The sequence below is a fragment of the Balaenoptera musculus genome, chromosome 5 (assembly GCF_009873245.2).
Source record: "Balaenoptera musculus isolate JJ_BM4_2016_0621 chromosome 5, mBalMus1.pri.v3, whole genome shotgun sequence".
NCBI classification, from domain to species: Eukaryota; Metazoa; Chordata; class Mammalia; order Artiodactyla; family Balaenopteridae; genus Balaenoptera; species Balaenoptera musculus.
The window spans coordinates 92,950,622-92,966,599 of NC_045789.1; the positions used below are offsets into that span (position 1 = coordinate 92,950,622).

The following is a 15,978-nucleotide window of genomic DNA, read 5'->3' on the forward strand; positions in this document are numbered from 1 at the left end:
CTTGTTCCAAAAAAAGAGTATTTGAAACGAAGCTTATATGGTTATTTACACTGACTCAGCAGCTAATTGGTTTTTATGGCACTGTCTAGCAGTCCATTAAGGCACAACATAATTGCTTCCTTCATTCAAAGAGACAGATTCTCACGCAGGGAAATATTCTACCACTGATAGATGTCAAACCATAAATTTTAAAACGTTTAAAAATGTCCATTTTCTTGTTTTCAGTGGACAAACAATAAACTAATGTGTATACTTCCTGTAAACTTTTAGGTCCCTAGGATAAATAATTTCTGTGTTTCATTACAAGAACCTCGTAATATATTTGACAAACTACAAACAACACACATCTCAAATGTTGCCCTTCCTCCTAAAACAAGAGGGGGGACTATTAAAACCAGGTTATAAAAAATAAGGAGGAAAAATATTAGAGTTTTCAGGTGAAGGTTAAAAAAAAAGGAAGGGTAAGCTGGGACAAAGTGAGAGAGTGGCATTGACATATATACACTACCAAATGTAAAATAGAGAGCTAATGGGAAGCAGCCGCATAGCACAGGGAGATCAGCTCGGTGCTTTGTGACCACCTAGAGGGGTGGGATAGGGAGGGTGGGAGGGAGATGCAAGAGGGAGGGGATATGGGGACATATGTATACGTATAGCTGATTCACTTTGTTATACAGCAGAAACTAACACAGCATTGTAAAGCAATTATACTCCAATAAAGATGTTAAAAAAATTATATACCTAATAACACAGCTTCAAAATATAAGAAACAGACATCCACAATCATAAAAACAAACAAACAAACAAACAAAAAAAAACATTCCAGGGTTACTAAAAGAGATAGTGTAATGGCTGAGATATATTTGCTTGCTGTAGATAAAATCCACCATAATTAAGAGCCTTCCAAATGCTAGCCCTTCATAAAAAAAAAAAATTCAATATTTTAAATTTCAAAGTAAAAATAGATTTAGAAAACTGAATAAGAGAGGGAGAAAATTTTATAAACCCCATATGATAAAGGAAGACTTTTTCATATAAAAGGAGCCAGAACCTTTTTCTACACAGAATGTATGTGAACAATTCCAAAACATTTCATCGCTGTGTGTACGTATATCTCAAAGCAATCTGCTGTTACACTTCATCAAAACAAGAAGGAAATTTTAGTTAGAAGTTCAATTTTAGTTAGAAGACAGTTTTCTTACTGTTCCAATCAAAAAATTCACAATTATGTTTAACCAATAAAAAGAACTCTTTCCTCCCACTCCCATATATCTTTTTCTCTTGTTCTCTACTGCTTTTTAAAAAAGAAATACATGTCTTCACACTTTTAGAGTTCCTAAAGAATGAACAGCTACCAATATACATCACTTTTCTGGTGCCTATTTCAAAGATGGTAGAAAACGGGAAATTATCAGTAAATCTCTCTGCTGTAATACTGTGGACACTTAAAACCTGGAAATTATGTGCAGGTATAGCTGGGCTCTGTGGCATATAAATACTTTACCATGGTTATCAATTAGCAGATCTTACATCAGGAAACTATACAACATACAGTGTAATTGGGCAATTAAAAATTCCAACTAGTTCTGAAGACATTTACACTATATTAAACAACATTAGTTTATTTTAAATGACACTTTCAACTCACTAGCTTTCAATACTCAGGCATTAGTTTCAATATTTTTCAAATTAAATTATCTTGATAAACTATAAAAAATAACATACACATGCCAAAGCTGAAATAGCTCTCCCAAGAGGTATTTATGTTTTGTATATGTATAGACATAAAGATAAAAAGTGGAGTTTAGTGATTAAAAGTATGAGCTTTATACAGACTTGGATTAAATTCAGAATCTGCCACTGATTATCTCTGCGGACCTTGCAGAAGTTACTGTTTGTTTCTCTGTGTCTCAGTTTCTCTTTCTGAAAAATGAGAAACTAAAACCTACTATAAATGTTTTGGTAAAAATTATGAGATGTAAAAAAGCATATATGGTATGTTTTTTCCTGCTCAAAAAACAGTGGAAAAAATTAAAATGAGGATATATATGTGTATATATGTAACATATAACATATGGCATTATATAACATAATGTCTGTAGCATGTATTAGTCACACATATACACACGGATTATAGAAAGGAATAAATCTGAAACATGACTGGATCTCTAATGTGAAATAAACATTTATGGTTCCAAAACACATTTTAAAACAAATTAGCAAAACAGTTTTGCAGATAACTCCCAACTGTATATTAAACACATACACTCAAGCATCATTCACATACATGGAGGCTGAAAAAGAAATACAAATGGTTGCTATTTCCATGATCAGCATGATTAAAATAGAGCACTTACTCTAATTTGAAAACTGAGAAACTCAAAAAAAGTTTTTACACCACCAGTAAAGTATGAGTTTGCATTGATTGTTTCTGTAACATACAGCCCAGATGCTGATTATACATGGCAATAAAACTGACAGTTCTTTGCATTTTCCCCATCTGCTTTTAACATAAATGGCAAAAACAGCTGCCAAAGAATAGAACAGATTTAATGGGGTGAAGGCTGGAGCTGCAGAATGACTTTAGTTTTTGAGTCATGGACTGCTGAGTGTAGCCAAATATTCTCATCATAGGTAACACCCGGCCTGCATTTGTAAAGGAGGAAGCAGCAATATTACTTTGACATCAGGGATCCTCCTGCCTATTACATAATAATTCTAAAGTAAGTACTTTATATTTTTGGAATGTTACTTCTAACTTGAGCAGTAAATGCATGCCATTGAAATCCTTCAGATGTCTCTACATAAAATGACCCAAGATTATTTTAGACTACAATATTATTGCTGTTATGTAATTGCGATTTCCAGAACTTTTTAAGTTTAACAAATATTTTTAACAGCTGAGTGAATATTGGCCTCTAGAGGGACATACTTTGCATACAGCTAGCGTTTCTGCCTTAAGACTCTGTCCATCCTAATTGATTATCAGCGATCCCTATGTTGGGATGACTTGTTCCTGAAAATTGCCCATTTCCTTAATCTTATTTTATTTCTTGTGATCTCATTCTGGGTACATTTCCCTCAGTGCAAATTCAATTGATGTTTTCATAATAAAAATAATTCTTTTTCCATTTGGTCTTTAAGCATTTAAAGCAAAACAAAAATGCGTGTGTGAGTTCCTATTGACCTCATATTTCAGGCAATGACTTTCTGAATGAGTGTTAAAATTTTTATGTATCTATATGGACACACTCAAATGCAAAAAAAAAGTACATTCAACACACAGAATCACATAATTTAGATTTAGAGGGAAAAATGGGCTAAGACACATGGCTCGCCTATTTCAGAGGGACAGAGTACAGATTCATAATGTCAGTAACACTCAGTTTTCATAATTTTTCTTTTGCAATCCAAGAAAGACAAGTGGAAGTTTTGTTGCTTTGTTTTTCATTATAACTAAAACCTCTTGGACGCTTAATATGAGTTAGGCACTGAGCTAAGTCCCCCATTTGGTAATAATTTTAGTTTTAAAAACATTGTGCAAATTACCTTTATACATCATTTGTTTAACAGTATTACTCAGTGAATAGATAGCAACTAGCCTTCTCCCCGATGTCTGCACTGTTATTGTTCAAGTCATCCGTCATTTTTCCCCTAAAGTTCAGATAACACTGTGATCGCTAGTAGAATCTGAACCAAACAAATTTTCAACTTACTCTTTCTGGCTGATTTTACAACCATAAATCAATAACTTAATTCTTTAAAAAAGTGACAATTTCATTCACCTGAGAATGAATACTACTTTGTGCCCCAGCTGTCTTCATTTCTATGTTAAAGTCTACACAGGTCTTATTTACATCTGATAGGTCTCCATTTCTTTCCTGTAGAAGTTTTTAGTGATTCAGCCACAACAGCACTTGGGTCATTTCTTGGAATAACTTCTCACTACTATCTGCTGCTAAGCCTGTCTTTATCATGCCTTATGTAACTGTTTGTATCACAAGTGGATTCTCTACTCCATGTTAGAGTGATTTTTCTAACTAACAAATCAAATCATACTACTACACGGCTCAAAATTTCCCCTTGTATCCTATTAATATCAGGACAGTGATTCTTCAAGATTAGGCTTGTACTTTATGTTCTAACAACTAAAACTGTTTTAATTTCTCAAAGACACATGACTCTTTCACTTTTCTCGGACTTCGCACATGCTCTTTCCACCATCTAGAAAGCCCACAATTTCTCTGCCTGCAAAACACATCCTCATACCCGAAGATTCTTTTAGTCTCCCAGGGAAATCAAGATATTCCTTTCTCTGTGCATATGTATTTCTCCATGCATATGTATTTTATTACTTATCATATAGCTTTTAAAATTTCTGTGTGTGTAAAGCTTCAATTCTCTGCATTGTAAACATTTTGAAAGCTGGAACTGTGACCTCTCATCCATAATGCCTGATGCAAAGTAGGCACTCAAAAATATTTGTTGACTATGTAGTACATGAAAAAAATGTTACTTTTCCACATGCCGTTCTCTGCTGCAGTAATGTTCTTCAGACTCCTTGGGATTTTTAAGAGAAACCAGTTGGAGCATCTGCTTTGCCTTACCACTCTAGTCATTTTAAGATTTCTTTTTCACCAAGTTATTTATAATTTTACCATACTTATTTTCACATCTTAACTAATATTACAAAAGTTTGATTCATTCTTCTATACGTTTCTCTTATGAAAGGCACTGTGGTTTTCTTCTGAAATGATCAAACAACAACAAAGCATATAAAGGGTGTGTGTGTATACGTATATATAACATACACATTGTAGATATAAATTTTTGTGAAATTAGGTACAAATAAGAAAAAAATCAATATATTGAAAAGGCAACCAAGAGAATGGGAGAAAATATTTGCAAATCATATATCTGATAGAGGGTTAATATCCTAAATATGTAGAGAATTCATACAACTCAATAGCAAAAAAGCACATCATCAAAATAATAAATGAAAAAAGGAACTAAATAGACATTTTTCCAAAGAAAACATGCAAATCAGGAGTAGGTACATGAAGAGGTGCTCGACATCACTAATCATCAGAGAAATGCAAATGAAGAACACAATGAGATATCACCTCACACCAATCAGGATGGTTATTATCAAAAAAGATAAGAGATAACAAATGCTGGCAAATACGTGGAGAAAAGGGACTCTTTATACACTGTTGGCAGGAATGTAAATTGGTACAACCATTATGGAAAACAGTATGTGGTTCCCATAAAACTGATATTGAACTACCATATGCTCTAGCAGTCCCACTCCTGGGTTTATAGCTGAAGGAACTGAAATCACTATCTTGAAGAGATATCTGAAACTCCATGTTTACTGCAGCTTTATTCACAATAGTCAAGATATGGAAACAACCTAAATGTCCTACAACAGATGAATGGATAAAGAAATTGTGGTATATATACAATGGAATATTATACAGCCATAAAAGTAAGGAAATCCTGTCATTTGTGACAACATGGATGAACCTGGAAGGCATATGCTAAGTGAAATAAGCCAAACAGGTAAATACAAATACTGTATGTTATCATTTACATGCAGAATCCAAAAAAAAAAAAAATCTGATTTCATAAAAACAGAATAGAATAGTGGTCGCAGAGGCTGGTGGCTGGGAAGATGAAGGTCAAAAGGTATAAATTTTTAGTTATAAGAAGAATAAGTTCTGAGGGTCAAATGTACAGCACAGTGACTACAGTTAATAATATATTTCAAATATTATATACTTGAAAATTGTGGAGAGTAGAACTTAAGCATTCTTACCACACACAAAAAAAGAGTTAACTATTTGAGGTGATGAATGTGTTAATTATCTTGATCTTGGTAATCATTTCACAATGAATAAGTATATCAAATCATCATGTTGTACCCTTTAAATATATACAACTGTATTTGGCAATTATTCCTCAGTAAAATTGGAAAAAAGGAAGTAAATTGAGGGAAATAGGAGCAAATAATTCTTTTCATGAACCCACACTCTTAATAAAAATGAATTCTCTTTACAAAGATGATTATTCTACTATTTCATTCAATAGGAATTAAAGATTGTTCAAGATATGCATATAAAATTGAGAATTTTGCCAAAATAAAGATGAAAACACTCCAATGATTATTAGTGAACTCAATAATGGTCTATGGAACTACAGGTTTAGTTTAGTTTTAAAAGTATTTTACCTAATTTATCTTATACTATTTTGCTGTGGAACTATCAAAATTGCTGTAGGGATTACACTAAGCATGGCTACTGATGACTAAGAATTAAGTAAGATATTTGTTGTGAGGAAACTCAGTGGTGATCTTAGTTTGTATACTGAACAATGAATTGGCTTTCTGCATTCTGTAGGAAGCTAAATTATTATGTCTTTTTCTAAGCTCCTAACTTATGATGAAATCATGATATGAAAACTTCAGAGATATTTTATCAATATTGTCTAAATAGTAAAGTCAAGGTAATTTACATGTGCTATAAAAATGAGTCAAACTGTATGTTATATTTATTTTTAAAATTTATTTTCAAAATTTGGGCATAATTAAAAGAAAATGAACCAATTACACAGCATGACAGCTGTGCTATTAGCTGAGACATTCCTGAGTGCATGTTAAATAGTCAAAAAGTCACGCTTGATATCATGAGTACCTGTAACTTTCCTAATAAGCTAGTATAGAATAGGCTATTTAAAAACACGTTGATCAAATCTAATTTACATATCCCTACCAACAGAAACTTTGAAATATGCAGATTCAAAATTTGGCAAGTATTATTTAATAGAAATAAGGATGCAAAATTTTGGAAGGGGCAAATGCAGAAACAGCATGCAAAAGGGTTAAACACAGGAAGAGTGCCTAAACAGAAATGGAAGACAAAGATATATTTTTAAAATTATATTCAGTATCATAAATGCAGTTTGTAATCAGAGCATTCAAGAATCATTCTCACTTTCATTTCTTTATAATTATGTATGCAAATGATCCAGAGGAAACAAAAGGGAAAAAAATGTACTCCTAACTTCATATCCAACCTCTAATATTGTGAATCTCTTTGAAATAGGCTTCTTTACTACTAGCAGAGTAAAAGCAGTCCAATAAGTTTATACAACAAAGTGAGTTCCCTTTCCATTTTACCTATTTGAATAGCACATCCAAAACAAATACTATAACTTCTGAAAATCTGCAATACATCTTAGAAAACAGAGACAGCCCTCATAAGACCCGGCCTAAGAACTTTGCTACCATACTTTCCCGAAATTTGGACACTTCCTTACCCTCTCTCAGACAAATAAAAGGAATAATTGTATGGCTCACAGCTTTGGAGCCCTGAAAAATGCAACCAAGATTACAAGCAATAAGACCTAAGAGTGAACAAGACATACTAAATTGTTCAACCTATGTTTTTACTAACTGTTCTCCGTGATTTATGGAATTTCTGTATAATGGTTTGGACAGGTGCTATGCCACAGAAAATCTATACCTGGATTGAAGAGAACTAAATGTCTACTTTACAGCAATCTATCACACCACATTCAAAGTATTACACCTCAAGACAAGATTTAAGAAATTAATTCTGAGGATTTGATATACAGAGAATCAATTTGCTATTAATGATTTTGTTGCCATGGGTCAGGCCTTGTATAGACTTGCCTAAGGCATTCCATGTGTATGAAAACAAGGTACCCAACCAGCAGAGTTCAAAGCAGCAAAGTGCTGGAAAGATTCCAGGGCAGCAACAACTTCTTTCTTCTAAACCTAATTTTACTTGATATTACACATTCTATTTCCCCCCATCTATCTTCATTAGTCCATACTCCTTTGTCACATTTTCTTTTACTATGAAGAATGGAGGCTTGGAGGCTCTCCTGATTGTATGTCCCAGACCCTCCCCCACCCCAGTACTGTTCTTCTCCCTGCCCACACTGTGCTAAGTTTTGGGACAAAAATGGTGAGGAAAAAAGACATGATCCTGCCCTCATTAAGCCTGCAGTCTAATAGGGTAGTTTGACATTAACCAGAATATCAAATTAAGCTGTGATAACTTCTATGTAGACGAAATCTAGGGAGATATGAAATTACTTAATAGAGACTAGGAAAGAAGACAACAGTTGTAGATATAAAGTAATACGAAACAGTTCTTAGTTTTGTAAACATTCCTATACCTTCATGCCTTGCCTTTCTCTATGCTCCTTCTATGTTCCCTTCACATGTGAGTTTCTTAAAGTGTCCTGTTTTTCTGATATCTGCCTCTCTTGATTTTTTTCAATCATCCCTTTTATAATATCCCAACAAGCTAAGCCACATCTATCTTTCTTTTGCAGCTGGATGGAGGATGGAACACAGGCTTTGGAGTCAAATAAATCTAAGACTGAGGCCAGTTTAGTCACTTCACAATTGAAGAATTGGTTTTTTTACAAGATTTCTTAAATTTTTTGAACCTGGTCTTCTTTTAAATAGCAAAATGAAGTTGTCAGCTTTTGAGGGATTTGAGGTAAACGTCCATAGGCTTTGTTACAGAGAAAATATGACCTTACAGAAAGATGTCTAAGACGTCTGTAAAAAGATTGAATTAATTATTATATCTAAAGAAGGAGGGTACCTATTAGATACTGGCTTGGTCAACCTAGAGCAGAAAAAAGTTGCTCTCAGATGCATGTAGAGAGTAGAATCCAAGCCAGGACAGGAAACAGGGAATTTAACAAAGGAATTTTTAGTTAGCCCATTTTAGCTCATTTCATTAAGCATTCTATTCATAACTTTTTTTTCATTAAAATTTCTCTTATTGATTTTATGCTTAAAAAGCATCATTTCATTTTTCTACAGGGAGAGAATGGACTGCTCCTTCAGATTTTTTTTTTAATCGTGCTTGATATAACTCCACCCTTTCAGAGATAAATCTGCTTTAAATGTTTAATTTTTACATTATCCATTCATTCAATAAATATTTATCTTATATTTATCAAGGGCCTACTATGTGCCAGGTACTAGATTTGTTGCTGGGTGTTCAGTGGTGATTAGAACAGAAGCAGTTCCTGTCTTCATAGAGCTGTTTTAGTAGTGAAGACAAACACGCAACACAAATATATATATATATACACACACATACACACACACATATATATATAAAACATATACATGTTATATATATGTGTATATACATTAAGCAACACACAAACATATATATATACATATATGTATATATAGTTACAAAATGTAATAATTAAGTGCAGTCAAAATCAGATTCCTAGTCTGCAAATGGGAGGACAGATCCTGGACCATGGTAAAATCATCAGGATAAGGAGGCCTCTTGGAGAAATAAAACCAACCTTTATCTAACATATGCCTCTGCATTAGTTTTCCTATTTTATTTAAATTGCACAAATACACCCATCAAAGGTCAATGAGAAGATCAAATGCTACAATATGTGTATAGTATCCAACACTGCAGGCATTAGGTAAATGCTAGTCTCTTTTCTATTCCTTCTTCTCCAATTATTTCAATTCTGACTTTAAAGGAATATTTCCCTTCTATATCTTAACAAATAATTATCTGAGCAAATACCACAAGTGTGAAGTTATAGTTGCAGGCACAGATCAGATAAAAGGAAAGGGTGAGGCAAGTTTTTCTACCCAGATTTACAGGCAGTTGATCACTGCTACGTATCATACATACATACTTTCTTTTTGTCACAATATGAGATAGTTACAGGAATAAAGACACACTAAACAGTAGGAAGACAACTCAACACTACTGAATGAAATGTCTGATAATTTGCAATAAAGAAATTCTACTGATAATTTACTGGTAAAATCCAATTTTAAAACATTATATGAAAAATATGAAGGGAGTTTATAATGTTCAGTTCATCATGTATTAAAAATATAGAATGTATAAAAATTTTTAAAGATGTTGCTTAACTTTATTTCCACGTTTTATGAATCTTACTGATTCTTTAATAAAAAAATAAAAGAGTAATAAAAGAAGTGAGTCACTAAGCTAGTAAGTTGTGCCACTATAATGAATGGTAATGGGTGTATTTTGTTGGAGTTTAAGATCAATATGATTTATTAGCAGATGCTCTACTGATAAAGCTGATAATGTAATAATCAGAGAAGTAAAATTCACCTAGAGCTTCACATATGTTTTCATCTCTACTTATGGATTTATTATAGCTTTACCTGATAAACCACCACCTCAACACAGACAAACTCATTGGGACATATTAATTAGTCTAACTTTTATGCTACTAAATTCCACCATCATACAAAATCTATAGAGCATACAAAATGTAAGAAAAGCTCTATTACAAAAAATAAAATAGACTACATGAGATAAACCATTTGAAATGTTTCATATTCCTTTCAGTCTGTTATGTCTACAACTCACTCCTCTTTTGTCAACCAGCAACAGCATTTTTGTCTCCTTTTCTATCATCAGGATTTGATCAATCCCCTCCTGGGCCCAGAACAATCTTGCTTCCACATATATCTTATCTAACTCTCACACTCTCATGTCTCTCTAAACCTATTCTTCCTCTCTGACTTTCTAATGACTGCAGGTTTCTGCACCTTAAAATAAACCCGGCTGTCCTTTATCATTGCAATTGTCTTCTTTAAAAAATCCTTTCTCAGCTAAACTCTTCAAACTACTCCATATCTGCTCTCTCCAATATTCATCACCTCTGACCTTTCTTAACACTCTGAAGAGCGACTTACTTACCTATCACTCTATCTTGAACCCTTCAAGAACAATATGCTGGTCAAATTCAAAGACCTGTTCTCAGATCTCCTCTTGGTTCATCGCCCGGAGTTATCTGATTCTGAGGATCATTTTTCCTAGAAGCTCCTTCCTCCCTTACCTATTGTGGCCCTCTGCTGTTTTTGTTTAGTTCCCTCGGGTTTCTCTTCTCTTTTTCTCCTTTCCATTGGCCATTTGATGGCGTTAAAAATCTACTCTTTTTTTTTTATAATATTAATTACTCCAAAATCTTTGCCTCAAATCCTGTCTCGCTCCAAATTATCATAGTCTGTATTATTTTAGTGTCTCTAAATATCTTATTGGAACTTCAGTATCTCACAAATTTTGCTCACCATCATCTTCCTTCCTAGTTTTGGTCCTGCTCCTCAGCTTCTTATATACAATGCCATAACCACCATCTCCCCAGCCCTCATACTTGAAATTTTGGCATCATCTTTGGGTCCTTTTTCTCATCTCATCAAAGGCCAAATCCTATTAATTCTGCTTTTGTATTAGCTATCATACTGCTCCCACATCATCATTCCTACTATTACTTACTAGCTCCTGCTCTCTTGACATCGCCCCTCGATCAACATAATAGTCTCCTAAGAAGCCTTAAGCCTGGTTTTCTCTCCTTTTGCCAAACCACTGGTGCACAGGTGTCAGATTAACTCTTCTTAGAGATTCAAACTCCTGTGTTCAAATGCATTCCAAAGAAAGATTTAGATCCTTATCAAAGTCCTCCATGAATTAGCTCCAACCTACCTTTCCAACTTTGTTTCCTTAACTCTCTCAGGTACCAAATACCAATCAAATTGAGTTCCTGTTTGGCAGTATCTTGGATTTCCATTCTTATTGCCTATGCTCATAAGGTTCATTACTTCTGAAAGCTCTTTTCTCATCTTTGCAGTTCCATTCACTAATTATCCTTCAAGGCCTACCGCACACACGTTACCTCCTACATGAAGGCTTGAGATCGAGGTATCATTCAATGATTACTATCGTCTAAGCACATGAAGCTCTACATGTGTTAATTCTTTCACTACAAACTGATGACAGTTAGTTCAGATGAGGAGATAATCCCATAGAGGATAAGTAACTTGCATATGGTCTCACAGTTAGTAAATGATAGGTAGACCTCAAGTTCTAACTAAAGCTTTCTGACTCTAGTTAACTACTGTAACCTGTTCTCCACTTTACACCCTCTGTAATAAATACCTTGAACTTAGATTTAGGTCTTTAATCCATTTTGAGTTTATTTTTGTGTCTGGTGTTAGGGAGTGTTCTAATTTCATTCTTTTACATGTAGCTGTCCAGTTTTCCCAGCACCACTTATTGAAGAGACCGTCTTTTCTCCATTGTATATTCTTGCCTCCTTTGTCATAGGTTAGGAGACCATAGGTGCATGGGTTTATCTCTGGGCTTTCTATCCTGTTCCATTGATCTATATTTCTGTTTTTGTGCCAGTACCATACTGTCTTGGTTACTGTAGCTTTGTAGTATAGTCTGAAGTCAGGGAGCCAGATACCTCCAGCTCTGATTTTCTTTCTCAAGACTGCTTTGGCTATTCAGGGTCTTTTGTGTTTCCATAAAAATTGTAAAGTTTTTTGTTCTAATTCTGTAAAAAATGCCATTGGTAATTTGATAGGCAAAGCAGAAATAGAGTCACCGATGTAGAGAACAAACTTACGGTTACCAAGGGGGAAAAGGGGAGGTGGGACGAAGAGGGAGATTGGGATTGACATATATACACTACTATGTATAAAATAGGTAACTAATGAGAACCTACTGTTTAGCACAGGGAACCCTACTCAATGATCTGTGGTGACCTAAATGGGAAGGAAATCTAAAAAAGAGTGGATATATATATATACGTATAACTGATTCACTTTGCTGTACAGCAGAAACTAACACAACATTGTAAAGCAGCTATACTCCAATACAAATTAATGAAAAAACTAAAAACCTTGAACTTTATTTTTTTCTCTCTTACAATGTGTATTACTTTGTAACTCATTTTATAGCTTTTAACTTGCATGTCACTTGATGGAGATCTGTGGAGAATTCATGCTGCCTTTATTTAATAATAAGTGTTTACTTAATAAATGCTTGTGCCTGGAGAGATGGATATACTATTTCTCTGTGTGAACAGTTACTATGTCTTTCTACTATCTACTACATCATATATTACATCTTCTAAGATGAGAGGCCTTATGTAATCTGTGGCTTTAGAATTAGATGGAGATATTGTTTTTGAAGCATTATTTTCCATGATGCCTCCACGTGCACCTCTTACTCTAATTAGGCTCAACTGTGCAATCCCTAAAACAAAATGCTCACTGCCACCTCTGCCCTTTGTCCCCAGCGTTTCTCTTTCGCAGAATGTCTCTTGCCTCTTCCCAAGCCATATATTGTTCTTCTTTCAAGGTTCAGCTAAAAAATACAAATGTCTTTTATGGCCAAGGTAGTCTTTCATCAATTAAAAATTTGATGAGAATAATATGATTATGTGCATACATATAGTCTTTGTCTGTGTCAACCACTGCATCTCTCTAAGTACACTTTTAAGCACATATTAAATACTTTAAAATAACGTTAGTGGGTCTTATGAATTAAGATTATTCGCATATAAGATAAATTTGGGCAGTTAACAGTCGAAAAAAATAATGAATAGTTCTTGAAAATAACTTAATTTTTTTTGGTGCCTACTATGAAGGCCTATCAAAAGAAGTTGATTCTATTTTATTATTTCAACCAAATATGTCCCAAAATATTTATTTAATTCAAATTTAGAATTAACTTCTAAAACAATATATGGTAGGCTGGGTGGTTAAGAGGTGCTTTCTTAGTTAATAGATATTAAGGTAAAGATTTTTCCTAATGCTTACTTCCCAAGATGGTAAAAGTAGTCCACTTTACATCTTACGTGACCTTGTTTTAGCCACATGACTTATATTTGGCAAGGACACAGAAATGAATCCAGCAGCTGCATACAAAATAGGTATGAAGTATTTTGTTGAGAGAATTTAATTTTTGATGGAGCTAGCCATTGGCTCAAATAAGCTAAAATGCTCACTAATTTAAAAATCTTGTACATTTTGACTTGATAATATTGCCTTTTTTATCCTTTGTGGTGGACTATACAACAGTTCAAACAAAACAGTGAAACTGTTTTAAAACGTGTTGTCTTGAGAAGGCAGACATCATCTAGTTATCTTGTTTCTATGATTTATTACCCCAGCTGGGTTTTTCTTTTATTTTCCACCACTCCAAGCTAGAAATGGGCAGAAGCAGATCTCCAGAACCAATTGGATAAATGAGGTACTCATACTCTTATTTTTCCTAAAGAGCCTAATAACACCTTCTGAAGAAAAAGGAAAGTATTATTGTTCCTTGAAATGCATTCCTTTTAATTCCACCTGTGTTGAAAAAAAAAAGAAAGAAAAATCCTAGCCACTTCAACAAGATATTTAATTAAACAGAGTAAAGGTCAATACAATTCTGAAAGGAACATTTGTCTAAGCTAATGGATCAGACTGGTCTTTGATAAACCCAGAATCTCCTAAAGAAAGTCATGGCTTGGGTTATTGGGGAGGTGGGGGGGGGGGATGAGGGAATTCAGGGAACATACATTTCCGTGATAGTCTCTGGCAGATTTGTGGGGATCTCAGTGAGACCTTTCCCACGGCAGTCTACGATATTGTTGCTACAGGTACAAGCAGCTGGACAATGCAAAACACTGCAAGACGGCGCCATAAATGACTGGTGACCTGAAAAAGAAACAAACGGAAGTTATAGTTTTTCCTCCTGAATCTCATCATTGTGAAACACATAAACTTAGCTCAAATAACAAAGCACGTTATTAAACAGAAATGCATTTCTCTAAATACCTGATTATAAAATGATACTATATTTCTACAATATATTTTAGGAAGCATGCATTTATGTTTTGGGGTCAGTACCGATAAAGCAAATGAGATTTTTAAAACTAATTACAAAAATGATAACTTTTAAAATTTGAAAGATTTGTGAGAGAGGTTAAATTCTGATTTGAAACTAGAATTCTATTCAAATTTATTATGAGTTCCAAAAAAAGCAGCAACTTCAGACTAATCTATATTTCATTTCTAATAAGCTTAGATAGAGCGTGGTCTTTATTGAATTTAAGTAGCTTAACTTACTTTAACTCAAAGAAGGAAAGGAAAACAGTAAAACTTCCCTCTTGGTAGACATAACTGTCTAAATAAGTAATCATGTGCCAATAAGTATGGGGGAAGTAGATGATGCTAAGTTTGATTTCTGGGTAGGTTCACAATTACCGCTTTTTTTGAAGTTGTAATAACTTGTATCAGGTCATTCTGTTAGTTGTAATCTAGATGATTCCTTTTTTGACTTTGTATGGCTTAAAATTTTAGGCTAAGTAGTTACCCAGAGGTATATATTTTACTACTCAATATTGAAATTTTACTGTTCAAATGGTGAACAACAGACTGTCAGGCATTTTGTACCAAATAGGCATCTGCAAACGCTGGGTTTGTCCCTGCAGCAGGGCCAGACCTCTCTGCCCTGCAGAGAAAGGGCCCGAGTGGTGGTGATACCCGGGGAAGAGGCTGCAGGCTAATTACTAATCAGGTCCCTCTCAACAAGTTCTCACACTTTACAAAAATAGTCTCAGTCTAAACAAGAAACGTGAACTTGCCTTCTTCCTCATCTAGAAAACAGGAAGGAAAAAAGTGAAAAGAGAAAAAAGTGGTTAGTAACGAATTGTTAGTCATTTCCTTACTTAATTTTTTATACAGCAATCAGACCTACTGAGCACATTCCATGACATTATAAGAAAATTTTGTTTGGGTCACAAAAAGCATGAGAAAATACATAAAAAGGTCTAAAGGATAGCAATAAAATAGAATCCTGAACTAGTATGTCTTCTCACTCTTCCTTTAGGAAACGGCTATTTATGATGCATTATGAATATTTTAAATTTTTGTTTTATTGTTATTTTGAACAGACACTTCTGAAGCAGAAATAATTTATATGGATTGGGAATCAGACTGTCTAGGTTGAGATCCTTGAACTTAACTCTATAACCTTCGACAAGGTTACTTACCATTTCTTTTTCTCAGCATTTTAAACTCTAATATAATGTTACATTTCTCGACAGATGTTATGAGGGAGGTAAAAATGAGGTAAATATTTG

At 34.0% G+C, this 15,978-nt stretch overlaps 1 protein-coding gene across 4 annotated transcripts in view; it reads right to left on the reverse strand.

The window, feature by feature from the left end:
• SLIT2 (slit guidance ligand 2) overlaps positions 1 to 15,978 on the reverse strand; it is a 379,752-nt gene that overhangs the window by 104,670 nt on the left and 259,104 nt on the right. For 2 of the 4 annotated variants that reach the window (XM_036853383.1, XM_036853385.1), the window contains exons 9-10: positions 15,481 to 15,492; positions 14,413 to 14,551 (exon numbers count right to left, since the gene is read on the reverse strand). In XM_036853383.1, coding sequence (XP_036709278.1) covers positions 14,413 to 14,551; positions 15,481 to 15,492 — 151 coding nt within the window. The remainder of the gene's footprint in view (positions 1 to 14,412; positions 14,552 to 15,480; positions 15,493 to 15,978) is intronic. The other 2 variants (XM_036853386.1, XM_036853384.1) reach the window with 1 other exon arrangement.